This window comes from Xenopus laevis, chromosome 5S (assembly GCF_017654675.1).
Source record: "Xenopus laevis strain J_2021 chromosome 5S, Xenopus_laevis_v10.1, whole genome shotgun sequence".
Lineage (NCBI taxonomy): Eukaryota > Metazoa > Chordata > Amphibia > Anura > Pipidae > Xenopus > Xenopus laevis.
Genome location: NC_054380.1, coordinates 81896085 through 81917077, shown reverse-complemented (window position 1 = coordinate 81917077; position 20993 = coordinate 81896085). Strand labels below are relative to the sequence as shown.

Genomic DNA, 20993 nt, shown 5'->3' with positions numbered 1-20993 from the left:
CTCTATTCATAAACAGGGTAGCAAAACCTATTTGGGCAATTGGTCTATTGGTTTTTAACGTGTTCATTATTATACTGCATGGACAATTTATGCTAAAATCTTAGTGGCTCCAAACTGAAAGAGTAAGCTTTGCATATTACAAATACTGTCACTTAGAAGCACACCTAGTGATTTGGCTGAAGCGGTATTCTGCATAATATCTCTAAGCAGCCTTATTATGAACAAAAAATAATCATAAACAGCATCATAGGTATGGGACCTGTTATCCAGAATGCTCGGGACCTGGGGTTTTCCGGATAACAGATCTTTCCATAATTTGGATGTTCATAATTTAAGTCAACAACATTAATTAAAACCCAATAGGCTGGTTTTGCCTCCAAAAATGATTAATTATATCTTAGTTTGGATTAAATACAAGGTACTGTTTTATTATTGCAAAGAAAAAGGACATTGTTTAAAATGTTGATTATTTGTATAAAATAGAGTCTATTGGAAATGGCCTTTCCGTAATTCAGAGCTTTCTGGATAATGAGTTTCTGGATAACTGATCCCATACTTGTACTTGGACTGGGAGAAAATGGATCTTCATTCACACAAACTGATTCATGAGCGCTTGATAATTTGACTTTTGCTTAAAAAAAAATCTGTACATTTCAGCATCAGTGTTGAATGGTATGTTTGTACAAATGAAATCCGACTTTTTCTGTAAGAACCTTTAATCTCCATAATGTACTAAATGAATCAAATTTTATGTCATTAGCCACTTCTGTAAAATTACAAAGTAGCAATAAGAATACAAAGACACAATGGTATGAATCCTTTATAAAACACACAAACACAATTTTAATATCATCATGTTAAATATACTAAAAGGATGAGATGTCAGGCACTGGTTACTGCCACAAGAGGGCAGGGTAGTATAAAAGAAAGTGAATAAAAACATAAACTAATATAGCTGCTGTGTAATCTGTAAAAATTAAATCTGGTCACACCCACACACAGTAAATTGATACAACCTTTTGTCAAATCCCTATGTCCAGGAAGAATTAAAATGAAACTGGGCCATTGCAAAGCATTGTGTTTGCTGGGAGCAATCTGAAATTAGAAGACTAATGTTATTAGTGATGCCCTCTGGAGAATGTTATATATTGTCACCCAAGGGAGAGAAGAAAAGCTTGGTGTGAGCAGAGCTTTCTTAAGCACAAAGACAGAGGTGTTCCGTTGCTATGACAAATACTGTGAGAATGCAGTGAATCACAACTGGGATTTAAACATAAATGAAATGGAGAAAAACACATTACTTTTTTAGCTCTCAAAAAATGTATTTTTATATTTCAATTTTTTATTAGGTTAGCTGGACCTTTTATATACTGTAGCAACTTTCAAGTACTCTGGACAGCAACAGGGTATAACTTCTTTATATGTCAGCTGGTCTCCATTTCATAAAGCACAAAAATGTTTGTATTTTGTATCACTTAAAGGGGAAGTCCACGTTTTGTTTTTTTCTTTAAAGATAGGCAAGGTCATTATATATATACCGTATAAATACGCTACTTGCCTTTGGTTATATAATTATTTGTGAATGTCATTTCTGCTGAAAGTAGTATTTGTCTTGTTCTATTCTCAGCAATACTGGTTCAGACTTTTGAACTATCACATAAGCCAGTTGACTAAGAGACCTGTGAAGAAGTATGCAAAGCATGGAGCCTTGAATTTAGGAGAGCTGCCTTCTGTTACGCTCAGAATCTTATACTGCCTTTGGTTGCAATCACATTAATTCTAACATAACAATACTTCATTAATGTTTATTGGAAAGTTGCTTAGAATTATATGTTCATTCATCACGCAAAAAGGTGTTGCAATAAGAGAATCATTTTCTATCTTGCATGATAACATGGCATCATTATTAATGGATGAGGTTAACAAGTTTCCATGTTGCTATTTGTTTGCATCAATGTTCAACAATGTAAAAGAAGACGGCCCAGGGTACAGGCTTCTCATATGATCTGATTGTTGACCCAATGATTGGATGAACACAGTCTGGTCTACTACAGCCAAGCTGATGCATTTGTTTGACGGTATTGCCCAATGAGCTGAAATTATCATGTATTGCCACCTCTTAAAAACTTAGGTTGGCCGATACACAGGACTATACGTTATGTTGGAATACAGATACTATACAATGATGTAAAAATAGAAAGTCACATTTGAACATCATTGGGAGTGCTGATCCTCTGATGTAAATAAATGACACTTTCATTGCCCACCCCACATTGCTTTGGCACTTTGTTTGATACAAACAAAGGGAAAAAGTTGTTTCCCCCCTAACAAAGCTAACTTAGAGTGACCAATAACATATCTACATATCAGTGAGAAAAATTGTAACATTCACAGGTCTTAAGACAAAAAAAAATATTTTGTGCTTGTGCTGAACATTTTTGTCACAGTAAGCGACCTTGTCAAGGGTAAAAACATTTTCCCTTGATAAACTTCACTTAAAATGACTGAAATGTTGGGCACAATAAGATATTTTATTGCTTTAAGATCTGTGAGTGCTATGATTTTTCATATATTATCAGTTGAAGTCGATGTGTTCTATGAATAATATGAAGATAACCAAAAATGTGACACAACCAATTAACGCTATAAACACTGCATACCTAGTAACACACATAGTTTTAGGGTAAAAGAACACCAGAAAAGACACAGCTAAATATTAGTATTAGTAGTGTTATGGGGGCCACACCTACCCCCTTATCCTCATCCTCCACATCCTCATGCTGATCATACTCGCATGCTTCTGATGAACTCACCAACCGTAAGGTCTTCAAAAAATCCCGTTCCCTTGGCTAATGAACACAACAGACAGAAAGAGAAGGCACGGCAACGATAACACAAGACAGACCACAAATGAAGAGAAAAGAATGAAAAAAACATAATGAAGAGGGGTACCAAACAGGGGAAGAAATGCTTACTACAGAAAAAGAAAATGATGTCTGGAAATCCATTAAGAGAGCCTGGAGCATTTTGGTGCTAGAGGGGTGTACCAGTACTCATTATACTGTATGATACATTGCTGACAGTCTGCAAACCATTTACATAATCATTTATAATTATACTGAGATGGAAAAAGAAACATTTTCTAAAAATGGTAGATCAGTGCATTAGATAATAAATATGGGCTCCATGAAAACATATCTTTTTTAAAGAGACTCACCACGCAAACGAGGAGGCCCAGGAGCTCTGCCCACAGCCTTCAGCATAATGGAGCGGAGATCACCGTATTATTTGTAGGGTAGGCACTCAAAGAGCAATCCTCCAGGCAGTTATAGTAAAAATTGGTCTTTATTGAAGTACAGGTGTGGATAACAGCCTTAATCGTTGTACTTCAATAAAGACCAGTTTTTACTATAACTGCCTGGAGGATTGCTCTTTGAGTGCCTACCCTACAAACAATACAGTGAATAAATATGGGTTGCCATACTGAACGTGTCAGTGGCAACAAGCTATATGGCAGCACTTAATAATTTGGATCAATGTTTTTAAAGATCTTCCAAGTCCTGGACTAATATCCTTTATTTCACTTATTTGGGGGCTGGATATTATAAAACTATGATGTCATACTAGAAAGATCTTGGGCATGCTGCCCAAGTTCTGACAATAAATAATATTCCATACATAAATAATCACAATCTTATAATTTACTGTCTAAGTAATGTGTGTACAACAATGTAAATGTCTTTGTTCTATGTTTTTCTATAAAGCTTATTATTTACTAAATATGGTACACAATAAAAAAAAAATGTAACCAATTAATAGCTCTATAGCTTGACAGGAAAGACGTAACTACAAGTGCCATGGGTCAGACTGGGGGGCCCGGGGCCCAACAGAGCTATTACCTAAGTGCCCCCCTCTGCCGGGATGCTGTAGCGAGTATGTGAGCAGTGCAGCATTTGTGTGGATGCGCGATGCGCAGAGTATGCGTGAAATTTTTTTGTCAAAGGGAGGTCGTGGCATTAAGAAGCGGATCTGGGCTGGCAGGGCCCACAAGAGCCGGGGGCCACCAGGTTTTTTCCCGGTGTCCCACCAGCCCAGTCCGACCCTGCAAGTGCCTAGGATTCATGGACAGAGATACTACAGTCTGCTGTTTTAAGATCAACGTGTTTAAGGCTAATGCCAGACATGGTGAATGTGTCTGCCCAGGTGTAGGCATGAAACACAAGATCTTGTATTTGGGCCTTTATCCAGCTCAATGTAATGTATCAGGGTGCAGGTACACCCAAGAAGCATAGGAGCAGATACTCGGCCTTTAGAATTAGCCAGTTTGACCAGGACAGTGGCAGCAGGAATATTCTCTGCCCATAAATAAACAAGGTGATAAAGCTCCAATGTGAAGATTAAGCCCCCTTAAAGGGGAACTATCGTGCAAATGAAAATATTTAAAGCATTTCCCTGCACTGCAAACATATTGCTGCCCCTGTATTTGAACATAAGGTCACCTTTTGAATATAAATACACAGGGTTCCTAACCCTGTTACCCACAGCAACCAATCACCAAATGTACTGCTCTGGTACAGTTAGTATGTGGAAAGAGTTAAAATTGCAAAACAAACAAACTTTACAAGATTAAAGGGAAAGTAAACCTTCAGAAATTTTTCCTTTGCCGATCTTTTTCATAGTTCCTCAACTGGCTCGCCAAATCAAGATAAAATATCAAAAAAACAGAACCTAGCGTAATATTGGTAATATTCAGTGTAGTCACAAGTGTGTTACAACACAAATGTGTGTGTGTCTTGAACCATGGAAAGTCTATGCACAGATTTTCTTGTGCGTTGTAAAGTACTATAGTGATTATGGGGGCAAAAAAACCTGGAATTGATAGTGGTATGCTGTTTTCACATCAAGAATCTTGTAAATTGCTAATCCCACTGGAGAGTTGAGAAGCCACATGCTTAGTTTAATGTGTGAAGAAAACACCGTGCTTTAATTAATTCTATCTTTTGAAATAAGCACTTCTAGCACTTTGTTGTATTTAATTATAAATTTATTCTGGAGATAGTACTTTGTAAAAATCACTATAGCACTTATATAGCATGCACAAGAAAAATATGGGTATAGACTTTCAATGGTTCAAGACACACACACACAGATTTCTGTTGTAACCCACTGGTGACTGCACTGAATATTAACAATGTTGCGCTAGGTTCTGGTTTTCTCCATAGCCTGTGGCGCTGATCTATAATTTTATCTTGATTTAGTATGTGGAAATGGTCTTTGCAGTCAACAGTTTTATGTATGATTACCACAAAAGTATATGACACAATTCTCCAAATTTAAAAGGAGAATATGGAGTCTGTAACTACTTTAATGATTTCCTTGTTGTTTACAGACCATCTAGCACCAAATTTGCATGGTTAATTTTATCCAGAGTAATTGATTATGAAATGTATATTAATATGTGAAATGTTTGTACGGCATTAAAAGGGAGAAACACCAAACAAGCATGAAGGACTACGAAAAGGTAAACCGCCCAATACTTTAATCTTTCCATAGGTTGAACCTTCTTTCAGACTAGGTAACCAAGAAATCTCTTTTGACTACTCTGGCTTTCAAGACTTACCAGGGTGTCTCCTGATAGAACTTCCACAAGAGAGATTAAATTGTGTCCATCCCGCAAATCTTCATACAGATCATTAACATGTTTGCGTACCTAGACACAAGAGAAAACAAGAAATGTAAACACATTGCATAGAGCTCTATTTAGGCAGGTTAGCGAGTATAGTAGACAGTAATAATTTATATAAGTATTGGGCAACTTTTGGCCCTTTAAAGATTGGCAGTTGTTGTTAAACTGGACTGATGACAGGTTTATGAGTTCTAAAATATAATATTGATATTGATATAAATAATAGGACCTTGCAAAAAAATTTTTATATCATGTCCAGCAGTTAGTAAATATGGTCCACAGAGCTTGCTATATAACTCATTGCTACAGAGAAGAAGCATCATATGCAGTATTGCAATATATGCTTTTATAAACAAGCATATCAACAAAACAATTTCCAGTTCTCCTACAATCTTGAAAAGCAAGTTAATGCCTCGCAGACCAAAATGCTGGTTTTTCAGCCACCACAATAGTACAAAAAGGACTGTGTTATTTTTTTTAAAAAATATTTTTTTACAAAAATAACTGCCAAAATACTTTTGTCATGAAATTCTACTTTGCACAATAACAGGTTTGCTTTTAAAAACTGTCACAGAACCTGCAGACAAGCTGCTGTCTGAAACTGAATATTCTGGGAAAATATTATACTGCTTTAGAATTTTTTACTTTAGACAATATTGCCACTGCAATGATACGTCTGTTTTTCTGCAGTGCTATCTTTGATCATCATTTAATTATATGAAGTTAGCAAGTTAAGCGGTGCAATCGTTTTCAAAGAAAGTCTTAGTGCAGAGACACACGGTCAGATTCGGGGAGATTAGACGCCCGGCGACAAATCTCTTCTTTTTAATCTCTCCAACTGCCTTCCCCTGTGATTTTATCTAGCCAGTAGGATGGCACTCGGAGCACTTCATTTTCAGAAGTTTTCCGAAGTTGCCTCATGAGGTTGCCTCCGAGTGCCATCCCGCCAGCGATTTGCATTGTAGCGGCGGGAAGGCAGGGAAATGCAGTTCGGGGAGATTAAACGCCCAGAAGAAGAGGCGGGCGGCTCTTCTCCCCAAATCTGACCGTGTGTCTCTGCCCTTAAGAGGAAACTTCAGGTGACTTTGGAAAACGAAGTGCTTCGAGTGCCATCCTGCCGGTGATTTACATTCTAGCTGGCAGGAAGCCAGTTCAGGGAGATTGGTCTCCCCGAAGAAGAGATTTGTCTCTGGGCGATTAATCTCCCTGAATTTCAGCGTGTGTCTCTGCCCTTACAATAAATTCACAAACGAGGATTATTTGCTAGATACCAGCAATAGTGGATATCTGTCTTTGTTCTGAATCTATAGTGAAGCATTAAGATCAGACCAAAAGACAGAAACATTCATTGATAACATAGCAAGTTATTTTATAAACTATATGAAAACTTCTGAGACAACACACAGTTTTTTACAAATGCAAGGTAAGTGTACCTTACTCTTTATGCATATGAAGCACATATGAAACATTTAAAACAGCACTAACCAGCTTTTTCCATTCAGCTCTCCAGTAATCTGACTCACTATACATTATGGGGCTATATTAGAGGGAAATTGTGGAAGCACTCAAGGCTAAATCAAAATCTATTCTTTATACATTATGGGGCTGGCATTATATTAACATTTTGATGTCATGCTGCCTTTGGGAAGCCTAGGGATAATACATTTCTATTGGAAGACAACATCTCCTAAGCTTACAGTTAAATAAAACATGAACTGCTTTGACATAATAATAGGAATAAATTGTATAGTACAGTATACAGTATACAGTACAACTATATTTTATATGTAACTATCCTTTATATGTGTGTATTTTATTTTTATACGTATTTGTACTTATTATTGTAATGTCCCCCTGTTTCTTATACTCATTTATTTTTCTGCTGTACAGTGCTTTGCCCTCAAGGAGCACTATACAAATAAAAATATACATACATACATACATGCCAGTGAATGGTACTGTACAGTTAAGAATCTATTTATGTTTTCACCACATTTCACATTTGCATCCCATTCAGCCTCTGTAGATAACATCTATGGCCACATTCACTCACCCACCCACAGTACTCACAGACATAAAAAATTTAATAATACTTATTTATTGTACAATTTAATCTTCTATTTTAATGGGCTTTCTGTTTTTGGGATTGCCCTCTGCTGCCTTGCATATGCATGGGATGCATACGCTAGGAAACTCTAATTTTAAACCATGGATGTAAAAGGATCTGTATGCTACAAAAGAATTGACTAGTCTAGGGGATAAAAATCCTCAAATCAATTAACTTAGTCCTTCTGGTTGGCTGGGATTTGAACTAACTAACCTCTTAAAAACTGTTACATTGCAGGACAAATGAAAAAAGAAAGTGAAACGGATGCTGCTGGCAGAGTAAAATATATGGATATGTTTATAGCAACATGGATTATGAGAAATGTATAAGACTGGAGCCCTATAGAATCTAAAAGTATAATTGAAAAAGTATAAGGTAGGGTTGTCAAAAATAAAAAAGCAAGAATGGAGAGGATATGGAATTAACCTTCTGGGCACTCATACAGTTATGGTCACAGGGCATTAGAAGACACTGGATTAAAAGACACCTTAATGAAACAGATATAAGTGAACTTCAGGCCTGTTAATTTAAAGGGATACTGTCATGGGAAAAAACATTTTTTTAAAAATTAATCAGTTAATAGTGCTGCTCCCGCAGAATTCTTCACTGAAATCCATTTCTCAAAAGAGCAAACAGATTTTTTTATATTCAGTTTTGAAATCTGACATGGGGCTAGATATATTGTCAATTTCCCAGCTGCCCCAAGTCATGTGTTTATCTAACACTACAATAGAACATAGCAGCATTCAACAGGGACAAAGTGATTTATTTAAAAAATCTTTAAAATGTTAAACACTTAAAATGTAGGAAAGCCCTATTTACTGGGAGGTGCTAAAATATAAGCCCCCAGTAAATAGTCAGCGTAACTGCAGATACCATATCATGCAAACCCAAATGCAATACTAGACAAAACAATTGTGGTTAACATGTGGGCTGAGGTGACTGGTCAGACTTTGTTTATCTTTCTAACCCGATGTGATCAGTCACCCTAGAGTGCATGTGCATGCATAACTTTACTATTGTTTTGTCTTTAAATGATATGTTACTTTTGCACGATATATTATCGGAAGTTACACTGACACAGGGCCGGACTTACATAGTGGGCGCCCCTAGGCCCACTGCCGTTTGTCGCCCCTGTCCCCTCCAGAGGGACAGGAACAATGGGGATTGGTGTATGGGAAATTTAAAAAATGGTTGTATCTCCAGTGCATCTCCAGTGTTTTTGAACCAATGTGGGTGTGGTTGGGAAGCATGCCGCCCCCCTAAAATCCTGCTGCCCTAGGCCCGGGCCTAGGTGGCCTTTCCACAAATCCGGGCCTGCACTGACACAGTTTTACAGTGATTGCCCTAGTATTGTCACTGCCCAGAAGAAAACAAAGGGGGAACAGCTGTACAGGCTCTTTGCACACTATCAGGCTACGGCATTCCTTCTGAGCTCAGATGTGACCCCCCCCCCCCCCACAGCCATCTGCAAAAAATGTACAATTAAATACATTTAATTTGTATTGTATTGTGCTATTATAAATGTTTACCTTTTTGAAAAGGCCACACGAGGCCCCTGAAATATGGAATGCTGCACATAGTTTTCTTACTTTTAAAAGGGACAAGCTGTGACATTGTAATTTGATCAGTTTCAGTTATACATTTTCTAGAATTGCATTGTGGCCCAGTTTGATTGACACTATGTGAAAAACTAGCACACCACTAGGAAAAGGACTTACATACTCTGACAAACCACAAAATGTGTTCACAAAAATAAAGTCAGATACTGTCAAGTCATGCTTTTTTTAGACATCACTTATTTGCCATTTACTGTAATGTAATGCTGGCTTATAGCTCAGGCATAAGTAGAATGTGAGGTTCCTTAATATTCTCTTCTTGCGATAGTCATAGAGAGAAAAAAACTCATTTATAAGCAATGTTTTCATTCTGTTTATTTTTCTAGTATAATGCACAGTGTCTTATTAATACAGTTTAAGGGGTTATTTACTAAAGACTGAGTGCCAAAAACATGAAAAATTTGAGGTTTCTTTTTTACTATAAAATCCGAATTTTTAGTGAAAACAACTCAAATTTTTCGTGATTTAGTATACCCCGACGATGGAAAAAGTCTGAATCTGAAAATGAGGCATCTTAGACCTGCCAAGGTTGTATACAAGTCAATGGGAGAAGTCCCGAAGATATACTGATCCTGATCATGCAAAAATCTGAAGATTACTTGTTTTTCAGGCAAAAATCTGGGTGTTTTCGGGTGGAAAATCCGAAAAATTGGTATGATTCAAAATTTCTTAAGAATTTCGGGATTTTTTGAGTTTTTTCCTGCACTCGAATTTTTCAGGAAATGTATTGATAAATAAGGGGAAATAGCCCGTGCGGATTTGGTTGGAGTATATTTCAGAAAATAACTCAATATTTTCAGATTTTGATAAATAACCCCCTTGGTGTTTAGCAGTCGTGAATGGGCAAATCAGTAGAGCTAAAATAAATTTCTTGCAACACTACCCTACATTTGTGAAATCATTGGTAAGAAAATGTGAACTCGGCACCTCTTAACTAAGTGCCTCTCAATCATGAGAGCAGCTTATCAAATCCATTTTCCAATCCATATTCAGTAAATTCTAGTGCAGGTGCTTTTGTACAGGGTGAAAAACATGATAATAGACTTATATACTGCTTAACACCAGATAAATCAAGTACTGACAGCAAAGAACCAATTTAAACTAACATATAATTAAATAAGCAATGAAAATAAAAGTCTGAATACTATTCTAAATATCCAGTTAATAAGAGAACAATAAGCAACATTTAAGTTCTAGGCATTAGATTGATCTTTTACGGCAGTTTTATGCTTATAGTGCATTGATGAGTTATGACTTTGGGTATGTACAGTGTTGAGTTTTCCTGCTGGAACAAGACTTGACTTTGTAGCACGTCTAGACATAACCTAACTGGCACACTTCACATGCCACGGTGAGTGCTCGCTACACAATTTACACTAGGGATGCACCAAATCCACTATTTTGGATTTGGCCGTACCCCCGAATACATTGCGAAAGATTCAGCCGAATACCGAACCAAATCCGAATTTGCATATGCAAATTAGGGGTGGGAAGGGAAATAAATTTTTTACTTCCTTGTTTTGTGACAAAAAGTTATGCGATTTCCTTCCCGTCCCTAATTTGCATATGTAAATTAGGATTCCGATTCGGTTCGGCCAGGCAGAAGGATTTGGCCGATTCCGAATCCTGCTGAAAAAGGCTCAATCCTGACTGAATCCCGAACCGAATTCTGGATTCAGTACATCCCTAATTTACACATATGTTGCATCCATTAAAGGGGTTGTTCACCTTTGAGCTAACTTTTAGTACGATGTAGAAAGTTCTTAAGACAAGTTGCAATTAGTTTTCATCTTTTGTCATTTGTTGCTTTTTGAGTTATTTAGCTTTTTTTCAGCAGCTTTCCGTTTGAAATCTAAGCAATCTGTTTGCTAGGGTAAAATTTACCCTAGCAACCATGCACTGATTTGGATAAGAGACTGGAATATATATAGAAAAGGCCTGAATAGAAAGATGAGTAATAAAAAGTAGCAATAACAATAAATGTGTTGCCTCCCAGAGCATTTGTTTTTATATCGGGCTCCCCCATTTGAAAGCTGGAAGGAGTCAGAAGAAGAAGGCAAACAATTTAAAAACTATAAATAAAAAATAATGATGATCGATTGAAAAGTTGCTTGGAAGCGGTTATTCTATAACATACTAAAAGTTAACTGAAAGGTGGACCACCCCTTTAATACCTATACTAAATATTCTCTGAAATGGACTGTTAGTAAGGTAATAAGTATATGCACAAGTACTGACAATGTGTAACATGATCATTCCTACAGTGCCAAATAATCATTAAATAGACTCTTACACTGTGAATTATTCATTCACTAAAGGAGGCTCTGACAAGTTGATACAAATGAAATTCTTCCAGGGCCTGCTGTTTAACGGACAAGTTGCTGCATACTTGTACCTGTTATCTTGTTTCACTTCTGTTCTATGCTGAACAAAAGAAATGTTGCACATTTATAAAACATTTTCAGTGCTGTTAAAATTATTTGTAAATAGACCTGCTATTGAATGTAGCATTTGCTTTACTCCTGGTTCTCACTTCTTCTCACAGTGCAAAAGTCTTAGTTCCCCAGCACAGAGAGGTTGGTGTATTAATCAGCTGCCCTGTCATGTGTTGTATCAAAAGTCCAGGGCACGGAATAGAAAGGGACAGACATACACTGCTTTAAACAGCATAACATTTACAAACAACTTAATTGTGACCGTTTTTCTAATATTGTAGTGCAAAGTTTAGTTTTTCACCTTCTAACCCACCTTGGGGGGGGTCGTCGACTCTATAACTAACTTGATACATTTAGTTGATTAAATTTGTTATCTTTGTCCCTGCAGAATCCTTGAGTTTCATTGAAGGCAGCTATTCAAATTGATACAATAGTTGCTAATATTTCACAGATACTGCTGAGAAATGTATCAACTAAGTATATAAATTAAATGTAGCAAATTGTAACAGTTCAGATGCTCCTGGATCACTGAGCTGCCAGATTGAAACCCCAAAGACAAGAATATTAAAATTTAAACTTCAATTGTGGAAAACCGATAAAAAAATAAAAGATGGAAAGCAATTGAAAAAACTAAATGTTTATGTGAATAATGTGAAAATAACTCAACTGAAAAAGTGTTAGAAAGGTGAACAATCCCTTTAAAAACCATAAAAAATTTAATGAATTTATCTAGTGAAGTTGCTTAGAATTATATTTTCTTTTAAATGGGCAATTTGGGGTTGACTTCCCAAAGAAGCAAAACTAAGAAACTGTTCTCACAGAATGAATTATGCAGCAAATTCCCATTTCTTTGTATAGGGTTTCCATGTACTAGACCAGGGGTCAGCAACCTTTACTATCAAAAGAGCCATTTCGCCCCCTCTTCCACTAAAGAAAAATAGTCTGGAGCCGCAAAACATAACACAGTTTATAAACTTTTAAAAGTTTTAATCTTTTTTTTAATTTTAACTGTTACAACAATAGAATACAACAAACAGAAGTGCAGTTTGTATGTGTAGGCCTTATTTGAAATAAATGAAACACTGAATAGCCCTATTAAATGCTAGTGTTCTCATCTGTTTAATGTGACTTCTGTTTCTGAAGCTCCATGCTGATCTTCCTTCTCTTGTCTTGAGTGTGTGACCGCGGTAAGGACCATAAGGAATCATCTTGCTTTGGCTCGGTCTTGCCTGTCACTCCTGGGATGTCTACACAGACCTCGCACCTGCTGGTGGCTACTTGAGTGTGCGACCGTGGTAAGCTAACCGTTAGTTTACTGCGGTCGCACACTCACGAAGCCACCAGCAATTGCGAGGGCTGTATGGACATCCCAGGAGTGACAGGCAAGACCGAGCCGCAACAAGCAGGATGAAGAGCCGCATGAGGCTCCGGAGCCGCGGGTTGCCTACCCCTGTACTAGACCCTCATCTCCCATAATCCAAGAGGATTCATTAGTAAGTGGAAGTATATCCTTCCTGCTTAATAAAGGTGACAAGATGCTCTAGAATAGCATTATGCACCTGGGCACTGATCACATCTTTCTAAGCATGCTAGTTGTTTAATGGCTAAATAGCATTGTAATAATTGTGGTTAATTATGTATTGAAAGTAACCATTTAAAGTAATGTTCTCTTCTGAATGGATGTTGGGTCTAAAATAATTTATTCACTGATTGTTTTTACCTTGTAAAGGCTAAAACAAAGTCAAAGGCTTGTTTCCCCTTTTAGTATTAATACATACACAATACTGGCATGCATTCAGTCTAAACACTAGAGGCCCTATCATTGCAAGCACTAGGAGTATGTTGAATCAAGTTATAAATAATGTTATAATATTATATTTAATTGATTCATGTACTAATCTGTCTGCATAGTAAAGAAAGAAATGTACCTAGTAACGAGGATGCAGAAGGTGCAGTAATTAGTGATGAGCGAATATGTCCTTGCAAAATTTCGGGAAACACTTTAAAGCCAATGGACATTGTTACGTGTTACAATTTTTACACACACAACATTTTTCTTTCTCCAAATTCATTAAAGTCAATGGGCATTTTTTTCTTATGGTGATTTGTTTCTCCAAATGCATTAATGTGAATGGGCATTTTTTCTTATGACGACTTTTTTTTCCTAATGCATTATAGTCAATGGGCATTTTTTCTTGACGAATTTTCGTGAAAAATTCACACATGCCGAAATTTGGAATTTCACTTCAAATCCATGGCTGGTGAATACATTTGCTCATCACTAGCAGTAATCAACATCTTACAATACTATATAAGGGCAGCTAGCCTATTATATTAAAGCTATTTTCACAAATCCCAGTGTTCTCTGCCTTTTGCCATATGGGCTTTGAATATGCAACAGCCTATAGTTGTGCTATTTAATATTATAATAATGTAACGTAAAAAACAGAAATGCAGTCCAAAATCATCCAAAGTAAGTAGCATACCAAATGTACTTCCTAACAAAAAAGTTACCATGTTACATACCTTCATAAGGTGCTGATTAATCCATTTTGTAAATGTCTTTTTCTGTACTTTATCTCTCTCATCTGCAAATAAAAATCAGGAAAGGACAATACAGTTAGCAAACGGTACTCTAATGAATGATATAGGGCATTCATTTCATTCTTCAGTAGTACAGTATTATTAAACTCAAAACAGTTAGGTTGCTGTTGTTCACCATGGGTCACTTCCCTATTATATAAATAGAAGCACTGCAAGTGATAACTGGGGGTAACCAGTGACTAGTGGTAGGTAGCAGTGTTTATGCAGTGTTTATGATGAGTAAGTAGTTTGACCCATAATTCTAAACTTCAAATTCTAAATTGTATAGGCTATACTGATACCTATACAGCTCTCATGCACATAAATATGGGTTACTGGCTGATTGGGAGATTTGGGGTGATTGCTTATATAGCAATCACCCCATAGTTCTGGAATGGTAGGGTCACATTTGAAACAATGTCATTGTAGATAGGTCTGACTAAATGTTGGACCATAGAAAAACCTTAGAGCTAGAGGCTCCTTATTCTTGCATGGACCGTTTTGTGACTCCTGTTTTTAATATCACAGTCTCAGTAACCAGAATGATGCGGATAAAACTGAATGAGTATAGCACATTTCTCCAAACAAATACAAATCTAACCTTTTTTTTAATCTAATATGTGCTCCAGTTTAAGCAGGACAGACCAGGATCACAAGCCTAGACAGGGACCAGAAAGTGTTCATTGACTATTGGAGGTGGGTCTGGGTGTAACTAGATTTGAACAAGCAGATCAGGGGTGTGGCCTGAATCATTTCACTTTTCCATTCATGAATGTTGAATGTTATGGGGCCCATTCAGAGTGCTTTAATGGATTACTTGGATTTCCCATAGTCCTAATTATTATAAGATCAGTTCCTACTTGCATATGTGAGTTTCAAGCAAAATATTACTGGACCCAGAACCCAAGCTTCTTTATTCTGCATAGAGTATGGCAAATAGTAAACAAGGCCCAGTTTATTTGGTGTACTTTGTGAGTCTCTCCAACATGAAAAAAATTAAGCTGACATTTTAAGTTAAATAATGTTCATATAATCATCATTATATGTATAAGCGGCTGAACTATTTGCTGATCAGCCAATACAAAAACTGGGGTGTCCACTAATTTGGGGAGTGTATGTATTCAGTGGCTGTTCCAGAACTGCATGGGCCTATATTTCTATGTAGTGTATGTTCAGTGATGCTATGCATTGATTATATATGTATGATGGAAACTATTAGGGGCAGATTCACTAAGGGTCGAATTTCGAAGTTAAAAATACTTCGAAATTCGACCCTCGAATTGAAATCCTTTGACTTCGAATATCGAAGTCGAAGGATTTAGCGCTAAACGTTCGTTCGATCGATCGAAGGATTTTTCGTTCGATCGAACGATTAAATCCTTCGAATCGAACGATTCGAAGGATTTTAATCCAACGATCGAAGGAAAATCCTTCGATCAAAAAAAGGTTAGCAAACCTATGGGGACCTTCCCCATAGGCTAACATTGACTTCGGTAGGTTTTATCTGCCGAAGTAGGGGGTCAAAGTTTTTTTTAAAGGGAAAATACTTCGACTATCGAATGGTCGAATAGTCGAACGATTTTTCGTTCGAATCGTTCGAATCGAAGTCGAAGGTCGTAGTCGAAGGTCGAAGTAGCCCATTCGATGGTCGAAGTACCCAAAAAATACTTCGAAATTCAAAGTATTTTTCATTCGAATCCTTCACTCGAGCTTAGTGAATCGGCCCCTTAATGTAGGTCGGATAAATGTGGCTGACCTTGAGTCACGTGTAGAAGTATGGCACATAACAGAATCATGGCAAAGTTGTCTGTCAAGTATCTGTTCCAAATTTGCCCTACGTTACTGATAGTAGGGTAAGTGACAACATAAGGATGATTTGTATTTTATTTTTTCATTCATTACTTTTATGTAACTTTTATGTAACTACCCCCCCCACACACCCCGGTCCATTAAGTCATTCAAACACACTGTCCAAAGCAGGCATGTTGAACTACAACTTGAAGAAGCTCACGGATGGCTTAACACTGTTTGGAGTCATGTGAGTTGTAGTTCATCAACATCTGCAGGAGCCATAAAATGCCCAACCCTGGCAAGATGCTAGAGGCCATGGATACCAACAAACTTAAGTGCTACTGAGTAAAAAAAATGTGCAAACACTGTCCCCTTTATATAGAAGCTATTGTTAAAGAACTTCAATAATTGTAATAATAGAGCTCCCTAGCCTACAAGCTCACTGCCAAGCAGAGAACAGTAGATTGCAAATGCCACAAGATCAGTGCATGGCATAGACTGACACATCCAGTATAAGTGTAAACAGTACAGGGCTGGGTACAGCCTTACCCATACAGAATACATGCACAACACAATCAGCAAACTGCAAAGAAAGTCACATACTGACCAAAACAGCACATCAGGGTAACCAGCACTGCCTTCAGTTCCTTGTCACTACTATGAAGGTGCCACATCATTGTTCCCTACACTTGTTGGTGTCAAACTGCCTTTAGCTGTGCAGTGAAGGGAGGAAAGTCGGTGCCGAGAGTAACTCCTCCTGAAGGCTGAACAGTGACACACATTTAAAGAAAGAACACAGGCAGTGTCTGTGCTGCTGAGTCTTATGCAGAGGATTTGCTATTTACTGTATGAGGTCCATTTATCAAGGTCCGAATACTTTCTGAAAACAACTTGACCAAATCCGCATGGGTTTTACACTTTCCCGAAAAAATTTTTGTGGGGAAAACCTCCCCCCCAAAAAAACAAATCATACAAATTTTTTAGATCTTCCAGCCGAAAACTACGATTTTTTATGATTTTTACCCGAAAGCCACAACATTTTGGATTGTTGCACAAAACCCAGAGCAGATCAAGATATCTTTGGGACTTCTTACATTGACTTATATACAACCTCAGCAGGTCTGAGATGCCAGATTTTTGGATTCAGACTTTTTCCATCCTCATGGTATAATAAATCCTGAAAAATTAGTGGGGTTTTTTTTTGTTTTGTTTTTTAAATTGGGATTTATATTTAAAAAACACATTTTTTAGGGTTTTTTAGCATTCAGAGTTTAGAAAATAACACCCTATATGTATATTTTCTTACCTAATGTACTTGGAACAACATGACCTCAAAACCGCCTTGTTTGTAGTACAGACGAGTATAGATGAGAGTTAAGGTGGCCTTTATAGACACTGTAAATCAACTTAGTTCACAAAATTATGCAAAGCTTATACAGCTGTCGCTTACAGTGAGAATGGGCTCATTTATGAACACAGCACATGGTGCAATGGACACTTTTGGAAGCAAATAACCAAAGTGTTTGTCCACATCCAGAATCCTAAAATCAATGGGGCCGCATAGAGAGTTTTTGCCCATCGCAAGTGTGTTCAATGCACCAAAACACAAACTGATTACACAGCACTTCTCCAGGAATAGGGCGCAGTTTTGGTTTTCATTTGAGTGGGGGTGGCATCACTTTTAACATGCATCATTAATAGCAACATTATCACATTATTTACTTGCTTAATGTGGCACACAGGGGCCAAAATTACTGAAACTGAAATCAGCAGGCCAATTACAGCCCCTACAGCAGGCAATAGCATCCCTCTTGTTTTGTGACGGCTTCAGCACAAATACACTTTGCGGATTTCACGGCCAAATGGAAAGTTCATTGAAATTGGTTCTGGGCACGAACAGAAGAGGAAAGCTACTCACTGTAGCAGGGGTTGAAATCTGTCTGTGGATTTTAGCAGGCTGATTTTAGCAGGACTGACGCATGGACACTGCCTTGACGGGGCGCGTCAGCTTATGCATGCTTTGTACAAACTTTGTAACTAAAAGTGTCTTTTTTAAGAAAGTTACAGTTCAGTTGTGCAAGAATATTTTTTCAGGGGGTTATATATTGAGTGCTGGGGCTACCTTGTTTAGTGTATATATATATATATATATATATATATATATATATATATATATATATATATATATATATATATATATATATATATATATATATATATATATATATATAGAAAGCTATGTATTGGAAAGGATGATCAGTTTTAAAAATAGAGATGTGGCGAATCCACTTTTTGCCATAAAAATCCCCGAATCCTTTATGAAAGAGCCGGCCGAATAACGAACCGAATCCTAATTTGCATATGCAAAATAGGGGAGGGAAAGGAAAAGGTGGGGAAAATGTTTTTTTACTTCCTAGGTGACAAAAAGTCATACGATTTCCCTTCCCATACCTAATTTACATATGCAAATTAGGATTCGGTTCAGCCACGCACATGTATTCGGCCAAATTTGAATCCTGCTGAAAAAGGCCGAATCCTGGATTCAGTGCATCCCTATTTTAAAAGTTGCCTATAGGTCATGTTAATTGTTTTTTTCAGATTGCTCTGCTGTAAGTAATTGTTACTTAAAGTTCCTAGAGATGACTGTCCCTTCTCAGCCTGTCAGTTACAGATTCTAATGCTAACGGACTACTGCTGCACAAGTATGGCAGCCACTCATAGAGGAACACGGGGGATTGGATAAGAAATGAAAAAGCACTGGGCAAATGCTTTTATGGCAAAATTATAAACACCATGCAAAGAAAATGCAATAACCGATGTGAATAAAGGTTTCTGGTGTCAGTATATCTTTAAAGGTGAACCACCCCTTAAGTAATTAATGGAAAAATATTCCATTGCACACAAAAAAATAAAAACCCAGAAACTGTTTAGTGACACTTCACCACTGGAACAAATGTATAGTTTGCCAGTTTTATGCCTTAAATTGTGCAATTAAAATTTGCAATGCAATAACAAAATATTACATAGCAAAATGCAAATTTTTATCTGCTCGCGTTTCCTCCCCTTTACTAATTTTATCCCCCAAATTGACAAGCTTTTTGGAAAAGTGGAAAACCCTACAACAGAAATATACATTTTTTTCTTAATATACGCCATTAGACAAAAAAAAAGTAAAATGAGACTTTAAACATCTAAGTATACAAAGATAACCAAGTCATTATTTTATAGACAATGCTAGACATTGTGGTTTAGTAAATGGTTTTCGGACCTAGGTGCTGAAAAGCTTTATTTATTATTGAGGGTGTCAGTTAACAAAGAAAAAGTAACAAACAAAGAATTGAATACACTGATTTAATGTTATAAACTACAGAACCTTGGAACAGATCTAGAAAAAAATGTAGCTTCTCTGGAATTTAAAATTCAAGCACATTATCAGTTTTGCAACAGGGTACAAACTGTGTTTTGTGTGCACATTGAAGGTCTCTGTGTGGCGTAAGCAAACATATTTAGTGCCAAAGAAAACACAAAAGCCTAAGACGGAAGGAATGTGCCTGCTGCAGACAGAGAAGCAGAACTAGTTACATCTTTTTCTACTTTACAAGTCACAGTATTAAACCAGATATTGCATTTTCTTCCTCTACCTGCAAATGTTTACCTATTTCAAGAGGTAGCTAAAAAATCTTGAAAGTTCTGTATTACATGGAATACTTGACAGATGTATTTTAAAATGTATTTGATCTTAAAAAATAGAATAAGAACTCACATGGTTCCCTACAGAGACAATCATTTTTCTGTGCATTCTGTGCCTACAGGAAAAGTTTAGAAGCTTCTATAACAGGTATTTACCTAAGATGAACTCTCCCTTCTGATAGCAGCACTGTTAATTCTACAAAGCTAATCACTTCCTCACACCTCTTATACCTACTGTAAAATTGAAGGCAACAGAAAGTACCAGACCATAAAACTGCCCTAAACTGTTAGAGCTAAACTACAAGCGAGATTTTGTAGGATAGTGTTGGACCATAGATCGGATCCTACTAGTCTTAATGGAGTTGCACAGGCCAACATATAATGGGACTGGTATAAAAATCTGATGAAAATACATGAAAGATTAGCCATCTGACACGATTCAACTACATTAAACATGTTAATATCTGATGGTGTGTAAAATACATTTTTTTACCACTATACACTGACTGTCAGATGAAGATGCAATAAGAAAACACAACACCTGATTTTAACATAAAAGCAGGGGGGGAGGTTGGAGCAAATGTTGCATGCCACCACATGACAACATTTTGTGGTTCTGATAAAGTCTGACCCACCCCTTTACTAGATTATAAGAGTGAGAAGAGTGCAGAAAAACACTGAGTTGATACACAGAAATACCCATCAGCCACCACTCCTTGACAAAGACCCTGGTGCATGCAATCAGGAACATGGGGGGGGTGCTAGAACATAATAAAGATTTGGATAAAGTATTTCTTTGTCATTTAAGAGCCACAGGTCAAGCAAATGTATTGTTGCCATTGTGCCTTTCTTTTGCTCAATTGCTGTTTTATACCTGTTGCCCCCAATACACTATAACATTTGCAGTGGCAGGCTGGGAGCCCATATCACTAACAGGTTTAGGGCCACGTTTTGTTTTAAACCATTTCTGTATATTCCAAAGTAAATCCCTATTTCCTATCAAGTAAAAACAGAATTACACAAATGTATGAAAAGCACAGACATGACAAGGATTTACTCAGAAGTTGAAATTCATGGCAATC

General features: G+C 37.0%; 1 protein-coding gene across 9 annotated transcripts in view; it reads right to left on the bottom strand.

The window, feature by feature from the left end:
• LOC108718009 (dystonin) overlaps positions 1-20993 on the bottom strand; it is a 243134-nt gene that overhangs the window by 170701 nt on the left and 51440 nt on the right. For 6 of the 9 annotated variants that reach the window (XM_018265535.2, XM_018265543.2, XM_041564720.1 and 3 more), the window contains exons 3-4: positions 14374-14435; positions 5621-5710 (exon numbers count right to left, since the gene is read on the bottom strand). In XM_018265535.2, coding sequence (XP_018121024.1) covers positions 5621-5710; positions 14374-14435 — 152 coding nt within the window. Of the gene's footprint in view, positions 1-2750; positions 2850-5620; positions 5711-14373; positions 14436-20993 lie in introns of all 9 variants that reach the window. The other 3 variants (XM_018265528.2, XM_018265537.2, XM_018265532.2) reach the window with 2 other exon arrangements.